At 38.2% G+C, this 23285-nt stretch overlaps 2 protein-coding genes across 6 annotated transcripts in view; one reads left to right on the forward strand and one right to left on the reverse strand.

Annotated features, from left to right (window-relative positions):
- LOC5564260 (protein furry) overlaps positions 1–23285 on the reverse strand; it is a 384478-nt gene that overhangs the window by 148540 nt on the left and 212653 nt on the right. The gene's annotated exons all lie outside the window — the stretch shown is intronic.
- LOC5564224 lies at positions 7539–21900 on the forward strand. Its single transcript, XM_021842643.1, has 4 exons — positions 7539–8328; positions 8454–8581; positions 10168–10599; positions 20148–21900. The coding sequence occupies exons 1-4, from the start codon at positions 8296–8298 to the stop codon at positions 21688–21690; spliced, it is 2136 nt and encodes a 711-aa protein (XP_021698335.1). The 5' UTR covers positions 7539–8295; the 3' UTR covers positions 21691–21900.

A 23285-nucleotide genomic window follows, 5' to 3' on the forward strand; every position in this document is an offset into this window, starting at 1 on the left:
TATTTTGATGCTGGAGACAAAAACGTGTTCCGCAGTGTTATTCATAGTTTGTTCAACAAATTCATAAAAAATACATGTTATAATAAATAAATGCTGAAAAATATATGAATATCATTCTGGGCATTTTATCTTATCAAAATCATGAGATAATGGTACAGTCAGCTCTCCATAACTTAATGTTTCATATATCGACATCGAGTTTAAGAATCAGAGTAAAAATTGGATTTCATGGCTACCTTGAACCGCATTTACACTTATTATGTGTTTCACAACTTGTTGGATTATCCCTTTAATTTTAAGGTCGAAATGCTCAATTTCACATGCTGATATGCGTCTCCCAGCGGAAGAGTAACAAATCAAACTTTTCGACGTCCAGAGTTCGTTGACTGTCTGAACAAGTTTGTCGGATGTTCGAACTTGCTATTTTATCTGGATCACAATGCAGAATTTGGTTAGTATTCTCAATCTCCCATGTTCACTACCAAGCGGTAAAATTACGAACTAATCTGTTTGCCTACCGGATTTCCTCGTCTTTCTGAACAGTTTGCCAAAAACTTTCATTCATTCTTTTTTACCAAAATTACTAGTATGAAGTACCTTTTAAACATGATAAATAGCGCCATCTGAGGGCAAAATCATAAATCAAACTGTCTGCCTTCCGGATGCCATTGATTTTCTGAACAACTTCGCCGAAGACTCAAACTTGCTATCTCATCCGATTCAAAAGACAGAGTTTGTTTTGTATATTTTATTCAATATGCTTACTAGTGCCACCTAGCAGCAAAATTAAGAATTAAACGGTTTGCCTTTCGGATATCTTTGGCTTTCTGAACAACTTTGCCAATGACTCGATCATTCTATCTCATGTGGATCACAAGATAAAACTATATTAGAATGCTCAATTTCCAACGCTCACTAGTGCCATCAAGCGGCAAAATTTAAAAATAAATTGTCTACCTTCCGAATGTCCTTGACTTTCTGAACAACTTTGCTGAAAACTCGAACTTTCTATCTCATGTAGATCACACGATAGAACATGCTCAAAATGCTTAATTCTACATGATCACTAGCGCCAGCTGGTCGCGAAATTGCGAACCAAACTGAAGCTGAAGACCGCACCATAATAGATTATTAGCATATTGAAATATAGCATCATGAATGTTCTTGTTTTGAGGTGATGCACTTTTTTAAGGGCGATTCAATATCCAAATGAGAGCTGTTAAATGTCATGAATTTCACGTGACTTTGACATTTGAATATTGCTAATATCATCGCTCCTAGTGGAAAAAGTCATCGGAAAATGTTTTTCCCGGTGACCTTTTCCGAATTACTATCGGTTGCCAATATTTGCTGATGCGATATTTCGCATGCAAGAGAGCTATAAGCATTTAAATTTTTCCAAAATTTTGACATTTAACAGCACTGATTGCAATACTTGTTCAAGCGAGTTCGTATTTATGGCGGGTAGTGTATGCTTTTTTCTAATTTTTGTTCTATAGATATAATAGTGCTACTAAGAGTAGTATGTGGTCTTTCGATTCCGTTGCATGCTCGTGTAGGTGAGCGACGGAATCAAGACCAATCTTATTCGGTTCGCGTGGTGCAAGTGCGAAAAATGAATTGCGTTTCTCAGTTAGTCTGAATGCTTTAAATGAAGCTGCTCAATCAAAGATGAAGGATCAATTGATGAGCTCGTTTCATGCTTTTATTTCAGACCTGTAAAATATGTATGACTGCACTTTCAATGGTTTCAACGATGGGACGTGAATGTGATTCTTCAACAAACAATGAACGAATCGTCACTGTGAGTGTCGGCATGCACTCTTATTCATAAATTATTTATGTGTTACACATTTTTTTTTTCATAACACCCCTTCCCTTTTACCTTTGTTTTTGTAATTAAAAAAATGAATGGTTCAACACTGTAAATGTAGACTTGCAAATCGTTCGCTTTATTCAACAAACTTCAAATATTTCGCCACTGTAAGTGTCGGCATAAGTGTGTTCTGTGATGGTCCAGCCAATCGATTTGGTTCATGCTTTCGTCATGGCAACTGTAGGAATGTTGCATTTCACAATTTGTTCAACAAACTTTGAATTGTTCGTCACTTCAAGTGTCGACACAATTTTGTTCTATTTGAAAACTTATCATATCAATTGAAAATATTATACTTATGAGCATGTTTATATCTCACAAACAATTGTTATTTTCTAATCGCTTATCTAAATGAATCCTGTGACTCAACGATCCTCCCAATTAACAAACATCCCTCCCAGTAACCTTTGTGGAGATGCAGAGGTAAACACGGTCTTCAAATAGCAAAGGTTACACACTAACAATCCTTCCCCCAAACCCACCTTATTGCAAGGACGTGGCTGGCGCCATTATTGACCCTGTATAATTAGAGACACTGAATTATGTATTCTGAAGAAGATTATGGCCAATCCCAGCCCAACTTCTAGTTGATTCTTTGTGCGTCTTCACTGACTTCGTTCAATCACGAAATAGCAACCATTAATATGATAATCAGTATAAGCTAAGATAAGCTTAGCTAGCTATAGGTACAATAGTGCTACTTTATTTATTTATTTATTTATTTATTTCGTCAATCAATAGTAGACTACACGTTTACTTAATTCTATGTTGTATTATATCTTAAGGAATTAAAATATTGTCTTAGCTTTGTTCGCGACATGGTCAGATCAATTTCTGTGCAATGCTGATTATAAAGAGACATCATTCGATTCATTGGGCCGAATTTTGCATAGTTAGTACGATGATTATTTGATGCAAACAAATTCCGATTTCTTAACTGTCTAGCGGGCGTGTAGAAATTCAAACATGATAAAAGATGGGTGGAATCAATACGCTGCGATACAATATCATTGACAAATGAAATCATGGCTATTTCGCGACGCTCTTTAAGGTTTGAATATCGATAAGCATGCATCGAGCCTCGTATGATGGCAGTGGAAACGTTGTCCAGCCTAATTTGCGTAAGGCATATAAAAGAAATTGCTTCTGTACTGATTCGATTCTATCACCATGTGTTTTTATATGCGGAGACCACACAATACTACAATATTCTAGAACTGATCTTACATAAGCAATGTACAAGGTTTTAATCGTATATGGATCCCGAAAATTGTAGCTAAAACGCTTAATAAAGCTCAACATATTGGTTGCTTTATGGATAATCGTATTATAATGATCAGTAAAGGTAAGTTTAGAATCAAATATGACGCCTAAATCTCTAATCTTATCGCACTTTTGAACAATTTGATTTCCTAAAGAGACAGTAATCTGTGGTGTATTCCGTTTTCTGCTATATGTGATTAAATTACATTTTTTGACGTTTAATTGAAGTAAGCTTTTGCTACACCATTTATCAAATATACTTATTTCATTCAGATATATGTCGCTATCTTTGTTGCTATTGATTTCCATATAAAGTTTCATATCGTCGGCATACATCAGAATTTTAAGATGTTTAAGCACATGTGAAATATCGATAACAAATAATATAAATAACAATGGACCTAAATGCGAACCCTGGGGAACTCCTGATGTAACGTGAACAGGTTTAGACATTTTTCCCTCAAATCTAACTATTTGTTGGCGATCTGTTAAATAAGATTCAATCCAGTTGAGGAGTCTCATCGCAATTCCCATTTTATTGAGCTTGAAAATCAACATAGGAATGTCTAGTCTGTCAAATGCCTTACTAAAATCGGTGTAAAGTGCTTCGACGTGGTTACCTCTATCCATTGCATTCAAAGTGTAATTTACAAATTCCAGAAGGTTTGTTGTAGTAGAACGACCTTTATAGAAACCATGTTGTGTATTCGTTATTCTATGTTTTATTTGGCTGAACACATTTTTATTTATAATTGATTCAAATAGTTTTGGAATGGATGAAATAAAAGCAATTCCACGATAATTTCGAACATCAGATTTTCTACCAGACTTGTAAATGGGTATGAGATACGATCTTTTCCATTCTTTTGGAAATCTGCTCATTTCAAGTGACTTGTTGAATAGCCAAAATAATGGTGCTGTAAATTCATTAGCTAAGTTTTTCAGTAAAATAGGTGGGATTCCATCTGGCCCTGATCTAAATCCTAAATTCTTCAGTCCTGTTAAAATGTCCTGTACCAGTATTTGACTTACACCGATATCGCTTGTAAAATCAGGAAAACTAGAAAAATATTCAAAGTCACGATCTTTATCCAAAAAGTTAGTAAAAGTCTCTTGGAAAAAAGTAGCAAAAAGATTGCACATACCATCTGGATTATCTGCTGCTCTATCATCCAATGTCATTTTAGATGGAAAATTGTTGGACTTCATCTTCGATTTAGCATAATTGAAGAAATTCCTAGGGCAAGATTTTAAATCATTTTCTATTTTTGTGTTGTACTCTTCAAGTGCAGCGAATATGGCTTGATTAAGTTGGTTGACAATATACAAATAATTTTCTAAACTTTCTCGAGATTTTTGTTGCCTGTAAATTTTATGAGCCTTTTGCTTACGATTTTTTAAATTAGTTATTTGCTTATTAATCCAAACAGGGTTTTTCGACCCATTTCTACGACGTCTTCGCAATTGAGGAACTTCCATCTGAATAATTTCCGACAAAATTGAATAAAAATCCGTCACTGCACTTTCTAAATCTCCTTGGTTTTTCAAAACGGATTGCCAATCTATTCTATTTAATTTTTGTTTAATTCCGTCATAATTAGCGTTTTTATAATCAAAGAAATTCTCAAAGTCACAGTTGTCAGAATTGAGATTATTGTGAACAAAAATTGAGTACTCAATAGCTGTGTGAAATGCTTCATTTTTCCATAGTAGAGAAACAGATTCATTCACACAGAAATCTTCCATGTTTGAGAATAAGAAGTCCAAATAACACTTTTGCCGGTTTTTCACATGATTTATTTGATTTAAACCTAAAAATGCAGCTTTTTCAAAAATAAATTGTAGTGATTCGTTTTCACCGACAACCGGAAGCAGAATGCTTTCGTTTTCGGAATCACGAATAAAATCAGCATTACGCTGATTAAAGTCGCCATAGATATGCACTTTGAATTCTGGAGATAACTGGGATACAATTTCTTCAGCAGTTTGAAAGAAAATTTCATATGATGATTTGCAAGCTTGGTCTGGCGGAAAATACACAGAAGCAAATATATGTGTTTCTCCGGCGATGTGTGCTTTCACCCACACACATTCTTTATGTTTTGATGAAATTATTAATTCTGAATTGAATTTAGTAGATATTGCGATGAGAACTCCACCACCAGACATTCTTTGGGTAAGGACCAAATCTCGGTCATCTCTGAATACATTAAAACTATTACCAAAAACTTCTTCACTTTTAATTTTTTCATTCCAACTAGTTTCAGTGCCCATAACAACTGAGAAGGATGAAGTTAGAATTCTTTTATAAATTTCGTTCATTTTAGATGCACTCTTCATGCGATTAAAATTTTGGCAATATACTAAAATTTCGGTAGCATTTGCTTCTGAAGAAGTTGATGGTAACACATCCCTTTGCATAACAATATTTGAAAGTTCAGATCTATCATTAGATACATTGTCATTATTTAAAATATTACCAACTGGTTGTTCATCAGCCACGATTGGATCGTCAGGGTCTACGTCTGAAGACTGCGTCAAGTTGATCGAAAACAAGTTTTTTCACAGGAGCACGAGGAACAATGCTGCGAAAAGGAGTTTCTTAAGGCAGGACCAAACAACCAGTTCGAACTAGAGGTTGAGCACGAAGGGAATGCATCATCGACAGGATACGGATTCAAAATTTCGCCTCTCTGAAATTTGATCCCACGTTGCTTAACTGGAGGCTTGGAAAAAGTCAGCTTTGCTGCTGCGAGTAAATCCTTATCCGAGGGAAGACCATTAGAAACCGCTCCATTGCTTCTGCGCTTCATGTTGCTATCGTTGTAGTTGAACCATTTTTGAGAGGTATTGTTTTTCATATTTTCACGTTCATTTTTACTTCTGGTGTGCTTGGAGGGAGTTTTTGAAAAAATAGAGTTTGTTTTTCGATTGGTACTGTTGTTATAGCCTCTGTGTTTGTTCGCTTTCTTCCGTTTTTGGGCCTTTTCCTTAGTTTTTTGCTGTGATGCACGACGCTGCTGACGATTGTCATATTCTGTCCAATCAGAGCGCCAAACCTTTTTTGCTCCTAGCAAACGCCAACCTGCAGTGCCATTCGAATTTCGGCCTGGGTTCAAAGTTTCGATTCCTTGATCAGCCAACTCATTAAAAGGCTAGGGGGTGACTCATCTTCCACTACTAAATGCCATGGACAGGCTTCCGAATTCTCACTCACTCTCACGATAATGGATTTATCCCTCACAGCAATTTTCAGCGATCAGCTGCCTTGCGATTTTATCTGTCCACAAAACAAAGCGAAAATAGATAATTGCACATTTCCGCAGCTGTGAGAAGTTTATTTTCTCTTTCTCCGATCCATGGAGAATTTTTCCTGTATCCATCGCCACGAGCAGCAGTTGCTTTTATGCACCAAATTAACCACTCCTTTCGTCAAGTTGGTGTGGTAGCATGGTTAGCGTGCACGCATCGCGGTTGTTTTTAGCAATGTTCTAGATTCGAATCCCGTCGCCGGCACTAGCTTTTGTTTATCCACATAGTGATAATTCTCGGGAGCAGTTGGTGAGCGAAAATATGATGGAGTGAAAAACAAATTATCCACAGAGTGGAGTGATTTTCGGTTATCCTCCATCGAAGCTCCAGGGAAAATTAGTGTGAGCGATAAAAGATGTTCACGCGAGGAAGCGAAAAAAGCATTCTCCTTACGTGCGAAAAATCATAGATTTCGTATCATTGATACGAAAATTCAGAACCCTGGCCATGGAGCTTAAATTATAATCAAAACTAATTACTTTTTATAACTAGTGATAGAACCACGACTCTCAGTTTCAAAAGTTCATTAGGGTCAAATGGTCCAAAATGCCACTTTAAGGATTAACGCCATTCGAAGTTCTAACAGTAACTTTACAATATTTTCTAGCTACCATAAAGAAAACATTTCCGAAATTTGAGTTTTTTACGGGTTTAAATCGTGTAGAAAAGTTGTTTGAAAAATTGGGGTGGTTCAAAATGACCAAATGGGTGGTGTAGAATGCCATTTAGTAGAGTAGAGTAGTAGAGAACTAGTAATTAGCAACCAAGTTTCTCTATGAGTTATCTCTGTAGTATGGAAATGCTTATTCCTTAATGAAATCATCGGAAAACCTTAATATTTAGGCAAAAAAGTGTAAAATGATTAATTTCACCGGGAATTCAAGGAAAAATCTTTGAGTTTATGTCCTAAGGTTGTGGCGGTAAATCTTGGGTAAGCATATTTTAACATCGATTGGCAAAGAATACAAATTGAAACGTTCTAGGAATGATTTAATGACGTGAGTCATTTTATCCCATCAGTGCGTCTTGGACCATGTTCCCCTACATAAAGAAACAAAGTCAAATGTCACTATTTTTTTTATTTTTTTTTTTTTTTTTTGAATCTTGAGTCACGACAACTATCGCCTCCAACAACATCAGAAGAGACATACCGAATACATGTAACATCTTCTAAAATCATCTCTCTATTGACTGTTTAACGATAAACTTGCGACGATCGACGCGCCACCATATTTCATATAACGGAGGATATTAGAACTAGCTTGGAGGTGATGATTTGGAGGTTATTTGGAAATTTGGAGGTCAAAATCCTCTCCAAACACTAGCGATTTTGCGGTGGGGTGTTGACGTTTGATGACGAATGCTGTTTTGAAAATTTTGTATACTATATCTAGTCAAAATGGTGATTAGAAGTTCTAATTTAGAACATAAACTGCATCTTTCGAAAAGATCTAAATTGTTGAGTGAATAAATAATCATTTGTAATCTGCATTTTACAAACCCAATATTTTGTACATGTGAGTACATCTTCAATACAATGCAGATTCTACATTCATCGAGCAATGCTATACACTCATTCGTGTGTATGGCTTCTATTCTTAGTCAGACGATAAATGCATAACCCCAAAATATTGAACCACATTGTTTCATTTGCCCTTTCACGACAAGTCCCCAACACCAGACACGGTTTCAGCCCATCAAAGCACTCTAGGTAGTGAGCTCCATTGTCTAAGCCAGGCTGTAAATAAATCAAAGTCCATCACGTACATCTATCGGAACGTCCACATCGGTGGTATCGCCCATCCGATTCTATTGATATGTGTGTGCCCACGTGAGCACCACTAATGGAATCTCTGACGGAAATCATTGTTGCACTGGTGAGTAAGCTTATGGGAACACGCATCACCCGGAAAGCCCTCAATTTCCAACGAATCCCAACAATTCAATCTGGCTTTGTTACTGCATGTTTTTTTTTTCTTTTGTTCTGCCTTTTTTACGACAGATAAAAAATTCACTCGATGCCAACTGTACTTCGATAGCGATCCGCATCTGCCTGGAACTGTTTTGGATTCAGATACTGGACAACGGAGATGGAATCAGCCGAGAGGACCTCCAGAGCATTGGCAAATGGTGAGAGAGCTGATGACTGTCAATTAATTCTAACATTCCACAGAGGGCACAATCGGACTTATTCAGACGCTTTAAATGATGCATTTCCTATAGATCAATCCAATTGCCTGCGCAGTAGTGGAATGTTGACAATATTTTCTACGTTTGCTGTGAACACTGTGACAACATTGCTTTTGTTTGTTGTAAGAAAGTAAACATAAACGGTATGACTGCTGAGTGCTGACGTTGACCGAAAGCTCAAATGACGTCAAACCAACATCGATACGGTTTCATTCTGAGGAAATTATGTTTTGTAAGGAATGAAAAATTGCTTCAAAAACATCAAAATCGATCACTTACACCCCTTTGCATATAACCCCCTCATTTCGTGTGAAATGTTTCCCATACAGAGTAGAGTGTCCGGAATTTGAACCATAACAGTATCGAGTTATAGAATACAAAACCGGTGCAAATGCGATCTAAGGGACCATCGAGGTAGCCATAAAAAATAACTTATAGAATGGTTCTAGGACAGGACGGGACAGCTCAACCAAGACTGCCCCATTATTTCTCAGTCCATAACCTTGATGATACAAAAGCCAGTGGTCCCAGTATTTTTTTAAAGTAAATTTTGTAAACAAATTCAAATATCAAGACGCGTAATTTCGATGTTTCTTATATGCTTCATTCGGTGCAAGAGAGGATGCTAGCTTTTTTTAAAACAGGTTTAGATTCAAAAACGACGATATTTTTAAAGAATATAACACAATTTCCATTTTATTGCCCTCAATAAAGTATTGTTGATTTATTGTAGCATTGTAGGAGCACATGCGGTAAACTTAACATCGAATATCAATAAATTTTAAACAAAAAGATTTCAAGAAAAATTTCCAAACTTTTGAAGAAAAGTCTAATTTTTGAACTAGCAACACGGCCAGGCTAGCAACAAAGTGCCCTGTTGCAATCCAACTCAACGATGTGAAAGTAGGCTTTTGCCAAAACGACCAATGAGAAGTAGTCTTTTTTTACAAGCAATTGGTTTCGTTTTTGTACTTTGACCTGACTTGTCCTGTCCTAGGTATGGTTCTCCAACTCGATATCGAAATATGAAATATCAAGTAAGGAAGAGTTGACTATAGACATAGTTAAATTTAACAGCATTCAAGATGATCGCTGAAAAAGGCACGAATTAGGGGAAAATGTAAAAAATCGACCAACTACTGAGGTCTGAGTTCAAAATGAAACTTACACCGATCGATTTATAGAGCATTATCAAAGACAAATTAAATTAAAGACCTCCATGTCCCTCGCAGTTGCCCAAAATTTTATGGCTCATAAGGTAATCTAGAATGCCGTGCAAAGTGTACTGCGATCAGTCAAACTTGGGTACCTTTTACACTACCGAGGGACCAAATGCAGTACTAGAAGTGGTACCCAATCTGAGCCCGAATGGGACGGACCTGGCATTATCCCATGCAAAATACGTCATTTCAAGAATCTAATACAGCGGCTTCTGAATAAGTCCGATCACGGGTCCGATTTTGCCCACTGTGCATTCCGAGGAACAAATTGAAATCTTTACATATCAACTTCATTTCCTAAAAAAGTTGCCTGTTGAACATCGACCACGATCGGAAAAAGCCATCAAAGCAATTTGCCCGTTTGACGGGAGAGTCCCTGCTGAGTATCATCGCTCAATGCGAGGAAGTGCTGATTGAGTCGGTGGACAGCAAAACAAACCACGGCAAATGCCATTCGCGCCTCTTCAAACAGCAAACGGCCATCAGTCCCCGGAACGAAGGCTCCCAGCGGAATTTCGATTCGGTATCGCAGTACCAGTACGTTCGCAAGTCCCGCGGTACCACCGTTACTCTGAAGAACGTTTTCTACAAGAACGCCGAACGACAGCGGAACCATTCCATTAAGGAGGATTACCAAACGCTGCTGGTCAAGATACGCACGCTGGCATTGGTTCACTACGACCGTTCGTTTACGGTGCAGGATTTGGCCAACACGGAAGTGGTATTCAAGAGCAAACGGTAGGTTACATTTTTGGTGGGTATTATGTTTTATGGAATGTATATCAATTTATTCCTATATGTTACTGATGGAAGCAAAACAGTCCTATTTTACAAATTTGATAATCGGAAAATCGCATATTGTTTTCATTATGAAGGTTTTGTGACTTAGACAACTTTTGAAATTTTCTACAATTGCTACAATTGATACTCTATGTCCAAGGATATTTTTTCCACCTTACGAGATTCTTGGTTTTTTGTGCGTAGTGTCCTTTTGTTTGTTACTCACTTAATTTATGATCTCGCTCTAAATGCCATTGGTAATCAAGTGTGTAGCTTGTTGTTACTGAGCAAACGAATGGATTTACAGTTAACTCTTCCTTACTCGATATTCCGTATCTCGATATCGAGTTAAGGCTCAAGAATCCATCATTCAATCATCAGCAATCATCAGAAAATGTTAACCAGTTTTTTCGTTCAATTTTCAATCAATCATCATGAAAATCTATCATCGTATTTCAGATAGCGAGTGCAATGCAATGATAGATTTTTTTGAGCTTTGCTTTGATTTTGAGCAAAAAAACTGGTTTTGAAAATTTGTAAAACGATGGTGATTATTTTCCTCTTAAAGAACCATAGCAAAAGTTGGTTTTCATGGCTAACTCGATAGTCCCTCGGATCACAGTTGCATTGGTTTTGTGTTCTGTAACTCGATACCTCCCTAACTCGATGGTCCCTTCAATATCGAGTAAGGGAGAGTTGACTGCACATGGAAATTAACAATACTACGATAACAAAAAGATCATCCTATATCTACTATCTACTACTATCCTCTATACACACTCAGTTACCAATGGCTTCGTTTTATAATCATTCATCACAACAATGAGTTATTAAAGCCTAGTCCAAATAGATGCCGATTTTGGATTTTCCATCTTACACTAATGGCATTCATCGGCGTATACAAATATACACCGGGTGCTAGAACACGGAGTGCATTACGATCAAAAACAAAGCGATAGCAATCACTAACCCTTGAAGGGCACCATTTTCTTCGGTGATGGATGAAAAAAGCAATCTTCCATAAGGTTCCATTGATTTATGATCATTGATAAAATTTGAAATATTTCCAGCGTATCCCATCTTTTCAATGGCTCAAGCATTTCTCTTCCCCATTCACAATTATAAGATGTCCAGACACGTATACAAATTGTTGGCTTTTGCGTGGGAAAGAACCTCTCCCATCGATGAGCAACTGCACTCTATAGAAAACAAGTTCAAGCAGCTTAGATTTTTCTAGGGATTCCATAAGTCATCTTTTCATCATCATTTCCTCAAGTTTTCCCAAACTGCTACCCGAGGGGAAGCGAAGTTCTGACAATCAAAGCGTGATATTAACTTTATTGACATAACGAGATAAAATATCTGGAAATATTATTAATATTATGTTCCTGGAACTTCTGAGCTATAGTAAGATTCGATGTTTGTAGCTCGAAGCTATTCGTCAGACCTTACAGCAGCTAAAAATGATATGCCAATATTGTTCCAGGAGTAAATTTAAGATATCATTTCCAAATATGTTATCTCTTGTATCTATCATATTAGCACTTGGAGTCACGGGGTCAGAAATTTGAATAAACCTATTATCGACTAGATCTCAGCTAAGCATCAACCGATTTTTTAGAGGTGTTCAAATTTCCCCTAGAGAAATTAAACCAATACAATTTTTTGTGTTAACTGAAACTGCATGGAAATCGTGTCAATTTTTATTGAAATAGTTATTATTACAAAATATTTCGAGCATACCTAACGAGGCGAAAAAAGATCGCTTATTTCGACAGCTAAAACCCCTAGTGCTCTGGATATGCATGCTACAGGAAGTTTGACAAAGTATTTTGGAATGAGTTGCACTACATTGATTTTGATCTAGCTTTTAACTGATGTAGATCAGTTCGATCTTTTAATGTGAACTTCTAGTTAAAAACTTCCTTCTACAATTTTGTTCATTAAGACATTTTCGATATTTTTCGGTATAAATATGCTTGTATAAGTACAGTGAACATGTTTGAGCTGGAATATAAATTTTTAAAGGGTGTCCTCGATGAAATTTCTACACACAAAATTGATTCGCAAAATTCGAGTTTTCATCCGATTGCCATCAAATTTTCAGGGATTGAAAAATAATTATTAAACTTCATTTTACCATTTTACTCGTATTTCATTTACAGTCCACACGCAAATGTCGCACCTTGGCCTTCACCCCGGCCATAAGATTCTGCACAACCTGTGAATCAACCGTTTTTTGCGTGTAAACCCATACTTTCTTTAGTTCCTCGACTGTCTTCACTACCTTAGGTCGTTTAAGAAGGTGCTGCTTCATAATCGCCCAGTACTTCTCGATGAGGCGGAGCTCCGGAGTGTTGGGAGGGTTGAACATTTTCGGCACGAAATTGACCTTATTGTCCGCATACCACTTCAGCACGTCCTTGGAGTAGTGGCATGGGGCCACATCCGGCCAGAAGATTGTTGGGACGTTGTGGGCCTTCAGGAGAGGAAGCAGCCGCTTCTGGAGGCACTCTTTCATGTACACCTGTCCGTTCATCGTGTCCTGGGTCACCAAAGGTGCACTCCGCTTCCCGCACTGCAGATGGCTTGCCAAACCAGGAATTTCTTCTCAAATTTAGACATCTTCTGAGTGCGGACATGCTCCGGAACGCTGAACTTATCCTTGGCCGTGAAAAACCGGTTGCCGGTGATCTGTTTGAAGTCGGCCTTCACATATGTTTCGTCGTCCATGATGCAGCATTCAACTTTCGTCAGCATGTTGAGGTACAACTTCCTGGCACGGGTTTTGGCGGACTTGTTCTGCTTCTCGTCGCGATTAGGGGCCTTTTGTACGTTGAACGTTTGAAGCCTAGCCTTAGTTTTGGCCTTCTGGGCCAAACTTCGGCTTAAGTGCAGGTCTTAGCCACATCCCGAACGGAGGCGTTCGGGTTTCGGTTGAAGGCCCCAACTAGCACGAGCTGTTCTTTCGACTCCATTTCCACGAGTTTTGATCACAGGACTTTAAAACATGCAGGATGTAAATAATGCACTAAATAATGCACTATGAACTAAATCCACCCAAATTTTCATTAAATTCTACCCAACGGTTAAAAAGTTAAAGCAATTTCATAGTGTGCCAATTTCATCGTGGACACCCTATAGTAACACTCAAAATTCATGTTACTGAAAAGAACTAAGAAAAACCATTTTTCTATTAACTGTTTGCTTATGAACCAAAATTTACAGCAATGACATGTAGTTTTTTCGACACAAATTGTATTGCAATAGTCCAGAGAACGTGTCCGTGTAGTAAAAGAAATTCGAGATTACACAAATGTTTTAACAACATATTCAAGAATACTGTCAAAGAGCATTAGGCTAGCTACAATTAACTCATTAACGACCAGTAATGGTTTTCAGATCAGAAGCCTCGAACGCCCAGGCCTTTTTGAATATAGTTAATTTTTTAGACAAAATAGATGGATAGTAACTTCGGCAACGTTATGAAAAAGCTTAAGAGCAGTCTAATGCAGCCCACAGACGCTCAGGCATTGACTCCGCTCACAGGTTGATGCTCATGTTGGTGCTATGTTTGACCATGTGTGATGCTGTTTGACGAACCACCAAGGATTGCAAGGATTACACCAGAAATTACATCAGAGATTCCACCAGGATCCCATCAGAGTCATTCTGGTGATTTCATCAGGTGTTCCTCCAGAGATTCCGTCTAGAGTTCTTTCTGAGATTTCACCTGAAATTCCTTAAGAGATTCCATCAGATGTTTCTTAAGAAATTATTTCAGAAGTTCTTCGAGAAATTGCATCAGGATTTCTTCTAGGGATATCAAAAGGAGTTTCTTTAGGGATTCTATTAGGATTTCTTCTAGGGATACCATCAGGAGCTCCTATCAGGTTTTCCAAATGTACACGGATAAAAATCTGATCCCCACACCATGATTTACAAATCATGAAATTCATAAATTGGTTGGGTCATAGTATCAGGATCATGGTTCCTGGAGTCATAATCATGATTCCTCATAAGCGTAACATACAGTGTGAAAATACTAAGCGGCGCCCTTTGCTTCATCTCATTCGTATCGATCACTCTAAATTCAAGATGACGAAGTGGTTGAGTGGTAGAGTACGTGGCTCACAATCGGAAGGTTTTTGGCACGAATCTCAATGTATGCTATCTTTATTTTTTTTATTTTGTCGATCATAAACGCGCGCATCTCAGCATTTTTGGCATTTAAATCATGATTCCGAGCAATCAGCTACAAAAACCTAACGCGTGTGTTGCGTTACGGCAATCTGACTCATGATATCATGAGTCCAAATCATGGTGTATTTTCATAAGACGAAAACACGCTGGAATCATGATATCATGAGTCATAATCTTGTTTTTGGATTCTGATTTCTACCCGTGTACAGCCTCGACAGTCGACACGACAGCAGCCGAAAACACCGAACCTACAGGCGCTGTGTGTTTTCACTGCCTCTTGCTGGAACGTAATGGCAACCAGACACACACGCATGAATGTTGACTGTATTGGAACAGTCGCTGTCTAACAAACTCAACTAACAGCATTCGTGATCATTCCATAGCGACCCGAACGGGCTGTTTCACATTACAGCCACCGAAGGGCTGTGTCAGTCTTCGGCTACTCGAGCTTGCTGTCGCGAGAATGCTGTCGTGGGCTGTCATGAAACTTGAAATTCACGCTAAACATTTTACACACAAGATTACAATATTGTACAAAAGTGTGGGTATGAACGTAATTTGAGCAACATGGTATAAAATCATTGATAATATGATTATGTTCAAAACTATGTTCGTGGGTGCATAGTCTAGTGAATGCAGAGCAAACATTTTGAATATTCAAACAAATACGTGTGAAAAAGTTTAAGCGTGACGTATCACATTGCGCCAAATACAGAACACGAGAGGCCCCGATTGCATATTCATCTTGCCTGTACGACGCTCGGTTGTACGGTACATGTTATGAATGAACAACCGAGCTTGTCATCGGCAAACGAACACACTACAGGCAATGTGATCAAACTGCCGTGTGCTGAACAAGACGGCATCGTTACATATCGCATGACCACCTCATGGTACACGGAAAACACAGTTTACCTAATTTTTGAGTTGACTTTACCCAAAATTAAGGTGATTATAGAACGAAGCCACACCTCAAATTTTCAAGAGCACAAGACTTGAGAACCAAACAGCGCTCCGAGTTGAAAATGTATCTCATTGGTCACCACCAGCAAGCAAGCAATTAGATTGATTTTCAACTCGAACTGTTGATAGATTCTCCAATCTTGTGCACTTGAAAATTCGAAGTTTGGCTTCGTTTTATAATCACCTTAAGTATATCGATTATTCTCTCAACCCAAAATCTCTCGGTATTCTCTCTCTTCCCCACCAATGTTGTCGAAAACAGAGAGAGCTGCACCTACCCAATGGGGGTAGTTCGGCCCAATAAGCCAAATTTGGATAAATGGATTGAATCAAACCAAATTTAAGTAAATTTTTCTGATGGCTTTAAAGGCAAAGTACCTAATGGAGGCTTTGGAAATTTAGTCAAATTTGGGTTATTGGGCTCAACTACGGTTTTGCGTTGAAACAACTCAGATTTGAGTTGATCCGTGTTGCCGTGAAGGCTGTCATGGATAGTTCATTCAAAAGGCTGTCGTGAGAAGCAGCTGATGACAGCCTTCGAAATACTGTCGTGAGGCGATACATTTGGGAAGCGTGGTTCCTATAGGAATATTATCAAGTATAATTCTGAGAATTCTTCTAAGGATTTCATCAGGAGTTCCTACAGAGATTCCATAAATAGTTCCTTTAGAGATCCCACCCAGACCTCCTCCAGAGATTTCATCAGAAGTTCCTCTGGAGGTTATATCAGGAGTTCTTCAAGGAATTCCATTAGAAGTTCCATCAGGAATGTTATCAGGAATTCTTCCAGGGATTCTATCAGTAGTTCCTACCGGAATTCCATCAGTAACTCTTCCACCAATGATTTCATCAGGATTTCTTTCAAGAATATCTATAAGAATTCCTCCAAGGATTCCATCAGGAGTTTCTTACAGGGATTCCATCAGGAGTTCCTCCAGGAATTCCATCAGGGATCAGGGATTCTATCGAGAGTAGAGATCATCAGGGATACCTCAAGCAATTCCATAAGGATTTTATAAGGAGTTCCGCCAGGTATATTATCAGGAATACCTCTAGGGATTTCATCATGAACAACTTCTGGAATGCCAACAAATTTTTTTTTTCAAAAAGAGACGGACACGTTAATGCTTTCAGTGGGCATTTTGCCCTTTGAAAAAGTTCCTCAGTCCTATCAAGAGTTCCTCAAGGAACTCCATCAGAAGTTGCATCAGGAATTCCTCCAGCGATTCTATCAGTAGTTCCTACAGGAATTCCATCAGTAACCCTTCTACCAATGATTTCATCAGGATTTCCTTCAAAAATATCTTTAGGAATTCCTCCAAGGATTCCATCAGGAGTTCCTCCAAGGATTCCATCAGGAGTTCCTATAGGGATCAGGGATTATATCGAGAGTAGAGATTATCAGATTCCTCAAGGAATTCCATCAGGATTTCTTTGTGAGATTTTATAAGGAGTTCCACCAGGAATATTATCAGGAATCCCTCCACAGATTTCATCATGAAAACCTTCTGGGATTCCATCAGAAGTTTTGTTTTTCAAGACACGGACACGTTAATACTTCCAGTGGGCAATTTGCCCTTTGAAGGAAGTACCACACAGAGCACCACAAGTTTTGTCAGGAATTCTTCTGAATGTTCCTTCAGAAGTTCCGCTTGAGTTATTCTGGGTTCCATCATTTACTACGGATTGCTCCCGGAATTTATTACGGGATTCTACCAAAATGTCCTTCTAGGGAATTCCACAAGGGATTCCTCCGGGAATTCTCAAAGAAGTCCTCCCGAAATTGTTCAAGGACTCAATATATCCAACGATCTACAATGGTCATCAGGAATTCCTCCTCGGATTTAACCTGAAATTTCTTTTGTTCTCCTTCCGGAATTTCTCAAGGAATTTCTCGCGGAATATCTACAGGAATTCTTGGGGATTTACAGAATTTTTTTCAGCAGTTTTATCTTTTAAGGATTTCACAAGTAATTATAAGGATTTCACAAGAGTTCACCAATATATCCCCCAGTGATTCCATGACAAGTTCCTCCTGTTATTATGTAGATTCCACTGAGAATTTCTTCAGTACTTACATCAGGAATTTCTCCAGTAATTACGTCTAAGGATTCCAACTTAGAAGGATTTCACCAGAGGTTGCTCCATGGATTGCATCTGGAATTCAACAGGAAAAGCTTAAAGGATTTCAGCTTAAATTCTCGTAGGGATTCCGCTAGAAATAATTTCAGAAACTGCACCAATATTTTTCCGGTGATTTTACCGGGAATTCAAAAAATCCTCTAGAGGTTCTCCCAAATTTTTTGGGAGGGATTCATTTAGCGGTCTTTTTAAGAATTTCTAGAGAAATTCCTTGTGGAATCACAGGAAAAGAATCCTTATAGGATATGTTCAGAAAATTCCCGAAGTTCCGTTGGATGAATTCCGAAATGAATCTTTGGAGGATTTTTGTTGGAATTCGATGTGATAATGCATGATGGAATCCTTGGAACTAACTAGATAAAGGTATCTTTAAAGAAATTGTTATAGCAATCTCTGGAGGAATTCTTGAAGGCAGACTTGGAGTAAACTGTGAAAAATTACTGAAGAAAACACTTGAGTTATTTTTTGCATTGATCTTTGAAGGAATCAATGGAGGAAATCATGAATAATTAGTAGAGAAATCTTTGAAGGCATCTCTGGAAGAATGCCATCTGAAAGTAAGCCTGAAGTATTTTCCCCGGAGTAATTTCTGGTTGAATCTGTCGATAAATTCCTAAAAGTATTATTGATAGAATTCCTGGTAGAAACCCAGGAAGAATATCTGGTGGAATCCCTAGTATAACCCATGGATTCCTAGAAACACTTCATAGCAGAATAACAGGAGTAAACCACTAAAGATTCTTTGAAGAAATTACCATAGCCATTCCCATATTGATAACAGAGACCTGGCTGAATACTTCGTACTAATTAAAACTGGAATTCCTCATCAATATCCATATCTCCTGGTACTTGAATTTTGAAAGTTATGCTCTTCCTCACTACGATAGCCACACAATACGAAAAAATATAACAATCACATATTCACTAGACTGGTCGAGATCATTCAAAACATGCGAAGAAATATAGTGTCCTGACCAGTGGATTACAACAGAGTGGTAACAGATTTTGTTACTCAGTTAGCGCGTTTTTTTTTTCAACAAAATTGGTTGTGATTTTTAGTTAAAATAACAAAAATTATAACACAATTTCCTCTACACTAAACAAAATATGTTTAGTGCCACCTATGCGGCGAAATTTCCAACTAACTTTTATCATCAAATTGAAGAACAAACAAATTCAAGATAAGTCTCCTTTGACACCAACCAGAAAAAATGCACTCCTAAAGCGCTAGAGGTTTTGTCTGGCTAAATTCTGCTCCTGGCCCAGTGTGCAGTGTGGTTGTTGGAATGCCAGTGGATCCTCGGATTTCAGTGTGGGTCCTACGAGTTCAGTATGGATCCTTGGTATTCCAGTATGGATTCTGAAATTCCAGTGTGGATCCTCGTGTTCCAGTGTAAAACCTGGTAATCTATTGTGGATCCTGAGATTTCAGAAATTCAAATCGTTTGAAAATACATAGGGAATCTAACTGGAATCCTGGGATTCTTGTGAATGTCCTAAGGAAATCCTCTGGAAATTCCGAGAGGATCCAGTGTGAGTTAGAAATCCTGTGAACATGATACAAACAGTTAGTATTCCTAGAAGAATCCTGAGGAAATACGTTGGGAATCATTTGAAAATTCCTCAAGAGTCATATGATAATACTCTGGAAACTTTGTGCGAAACCTTTAGGAATTTTGTGGGAATTGTGTAAATATACTACGGGAATTGTGAGAATCCTATGGAAATGATAAATCCTATAGAATGTGGAATAAGCATACTAGGGAAATTCCGATGAAAATTCTGTGGGAATCCGATGAATATTCTTTGAGAATGCTGTGAGAATCTTGTTCGGTTCCTATTTGTATTCTGTAAGACACCTACAACAGTTCTGTGGGAATAATATGGAAATATTTGGGGAACCCTGTATGTATGTTTGTATGTACAAACGAGTATGTGCTATGCATGAACGTGTGTGCCTGTTTGTGTTTCGTACGCGTGACACATTTCAGCAACATATTGTGGTGTAGTGTTCGTAATTTTCAAACAAACCTAGTTATGTTATTTTTTTTTTTGTTTGCATGCCATTACCGTTACGTTATGCTCTGTATTCAGATATTAGAAATAGATTATTTGGCACGTAATGCAATGGAAATCGATTTGCGCAAATTGAATAGATGAAGCATTTACAAACATGTGTTCTTTTCATCTTTCAACAGGCTTTCCGCATTTTTGCCGAAATATTGCGAACTCTATCGCCTGTCTGAAACGGACATCGATGTGACTACCTGCCGGAAAGACAACGTCCTAATCGAATGCTACTTTAGTGAACGTCGAACCAGACATCCGTTAAGTCCCATCGAATTGACTTTCATCAATGGCCTCCCCAGTGGCGAACTAATGCCCACTGTCAACGAACTCCTAACGCAAGAAAAACACAACATCGATTTTGTTATAGTAGTAACATTCCCCAAAAACGACGTCTTGACCCAACTCAACGAGCCAGTCGTAAGAAATTGTTTATTCCGCTGCCTAAATCAATACAAAGAGTGTCTAAAGCGGCGAAAAGAACAGCGACATGCCATTAGTCCTGTAGCACCTGAGATTTTTTCACAAACACCCATCAGTCATAGCACAATGATAGAAGACGATGTCAAAGATGTGAAATTTCAACAGCACCACGATGAGGAGGACATTCTTTACGGCCTAAGCCAACCGGTAGATGACAGCCAAACCACTTTTGATAAGTGCACCAAATGGCTGAAAACTAATGACTTTGACGTTCCGGCGGAAATCGGCTCGACCTCGAAAGAGCAAAAGCATCCGTCTAAGAAAGCACCAGCCGCAAATAAAGAACGACAAAAAATCAACTTTTTCGATGTTGCTGCTGGCGACGACCGAAGGAGAATAAATTCTAGCCCACAAAAGAAGCAAACATTTAAACGACCTGTTCCAAAGTTTTACCCTACAAAACCCAACAAAAAACCTGAAAAACTTCAAAAAGCCAACAAACAACCCAATTTTAAGAAAGAATTCGAAGTCATTGAACGACCTCCGGAAAAAATGTCGTTCCTCAATATAGCATCCGAGATAAACGTTAGCCGAATCACTATGCCTTTGGAAGAAACTTTACCACCGGCTAACAAATTACAACAATTTGCCAAAAAGGAGAAGAAAAAACTGCTTCATTCTCCGCCGGAAGCCATTCCTCCTTTCGAGACCAAAAAAGTAGAGCTCACCTTTTTTCCCGAATTTGAGGTATCACACCCCGATGAGGCAACAAGTTTTCTGAACGACAGTTGTTCTCCAACCGAGAAGAAGGGTTGCTTCCAAGTAACTCCACAAGTAGAAGACGTAGTTGAAACGAAAACTGAGCCCAACATTGTGCATTGTTTGGAAAACTTTTCCTCCAGCAGCGGTAGCCCCGATGCTGTCAGCAGTGATATTTCTTATGCTTTTGCAGAACCGCTTTTCCTGGAACCCATTCTGGAACCTGAGGACGATACATTCAACGTTGGTTCGCCGGATGCACGTTTCTTCGACTTTGATCTGGTACAATCCTACAGAGAATTCCACAAAGCGTGCCGAGAGACCATACAATACTTCAAAGTGGCAATTGAAGCCATCGAAACATCCGATTGTTCCTCCGACGAAGGGTGCGCCTGTTGCAACACGCACCAATTCAACCGGGAAATTGAAATACTTCGTCAACCTTTCCACCAGCCGCGAAACATCCTCGCCAAAGTTGGGCCCCGTCGATGATTGTCGGCCGATGATAATGGTTGCCCAAATTTAAATCAATGAAATATTTTCCATACTTTGAGGTGCACACTCAATCACCGCAAATTAAAACTTTTTCTGGTCGGAAAGTGGAGTGAGTGGACGCTCTCCGGCAAATGAGGGAAGTTTAAGGCCTAATGAAAGTGACATTTACATGAAGTTCAAATAAACAAATATTTTCAATTGTGGAAACTTGATTATTGATTTATACTCAGGAAAATAATAGAAAAGGCATAGCTCGTGGTATAAAATGGTACTTTTCAGAAGGAGATGCATTTGTATTTGATTTGAGAGTAATCTATCTGTTCTTATAATAGTGCTTTTAAATATCAGGCACAGTTTTTATTTTGTGTACACGGAGAAATATTTTTACCTAATTTTTGAGTTTACTTTACCCAAAATTAAGTATATCGATTATAGTTTCAACCCAAAATCTCTCGGTTTTCTCTTTCTCCCACACGAATGTTGTCAAAAATAGAGAGAGCTGCATCTACCCAATGGGGGTACTTTGGCCCAATAAGCCAAATTTGGGTAAATGCAACTTTTCTTATGTTTGGGTCGAAAGAACTCAATTTTGCGTTAAATCAACCCAAAATTGAGTATATTTTTCTAATGGAATTAAAGCCAAACTACCTAGTGGGGACCTTGGAAATTTAGCCAAAATTGAGTTATTGGGCTCAACTACGGAATTGCGTTGAAACAACCCAAAATTGAGTTCAATTCCGTCTCCGTGTAGGTTTTTGACGTTTACTAGCCTTGTTGTTTATTAATTTCACGGAAGAGTGAAAGAGAGATAATAAATGTTTTGCTCTATATCATGGGGTATGCCCAATGATAATTGTAATTGACACCCAAAAAACTAATTAAAATTATTTATTTTTGAATTCCAGTGCATATCAGCTGAAAATCACGAAAAACATGACGGCCTACAGTCTGGTACGAATGTTACTTTTCCTTTAAACAATTGAATTATTTCAAGGATTCCGGTTAAATCTCCACAGCTGAACAGTTCGGTAAAATAAGTTAACGGATTGCGGTAATTTTTTACAGTTTTAGGTAAAAAATATGCATCGAGATCTGTAGAATTTTAACGGAATTACGGTGTTTTTTTACCAATCTGTTAAGCGGTTGAAATTACGGTGAAATTAACGATTTCCAGAAAAATGAGCTGAATGTGTACAAGAAAGAATTTAGAAGTATAGGAGAAGGCCATGAGGATATGCAGCAGCCTCTAGCCCGGGCTCTTTGATTCAAGTGAGGAAACAAAAAGTGCCACCTACCGTGATCAGTTGTTCCGATTTTGGGGGATTTAGGCAGGAGATCTTGAACTCCATTAGGGGAATCAAGGTTACCTTCCAATTCTTGAAAAGAAAAAGCACAAATGTTTTACTTATGACGACGAAACTGAACGTTTGTTCAAAATCTTGAAAGATCTCTGAAGTGACTATAAGTTACCTAAAGGGATAAAAAATGGAATGAATGATTTACTTGGATTTTCCCCAGTACAATCATTATGAAAAAGAGAACCCAATCTGGCATTCTACGGAAAGGGCTTTCTCAAGTTTAGTTTAGTTTAG

This window comes from Aedes aegypti, chromosome 2 (assembly GCF_002204515.2).
Source record: "Aedes aegypti strain LVP_AGWG chromosome 2, AaegL5.0 Primary Assembly, whole genome shotgun sequence".
Lineage (NCBI taxonomy): Eukaryota > Metazoa > Arthropoda > Insecta > Diptera > Culicidae > Aedes > Aedes aegypti.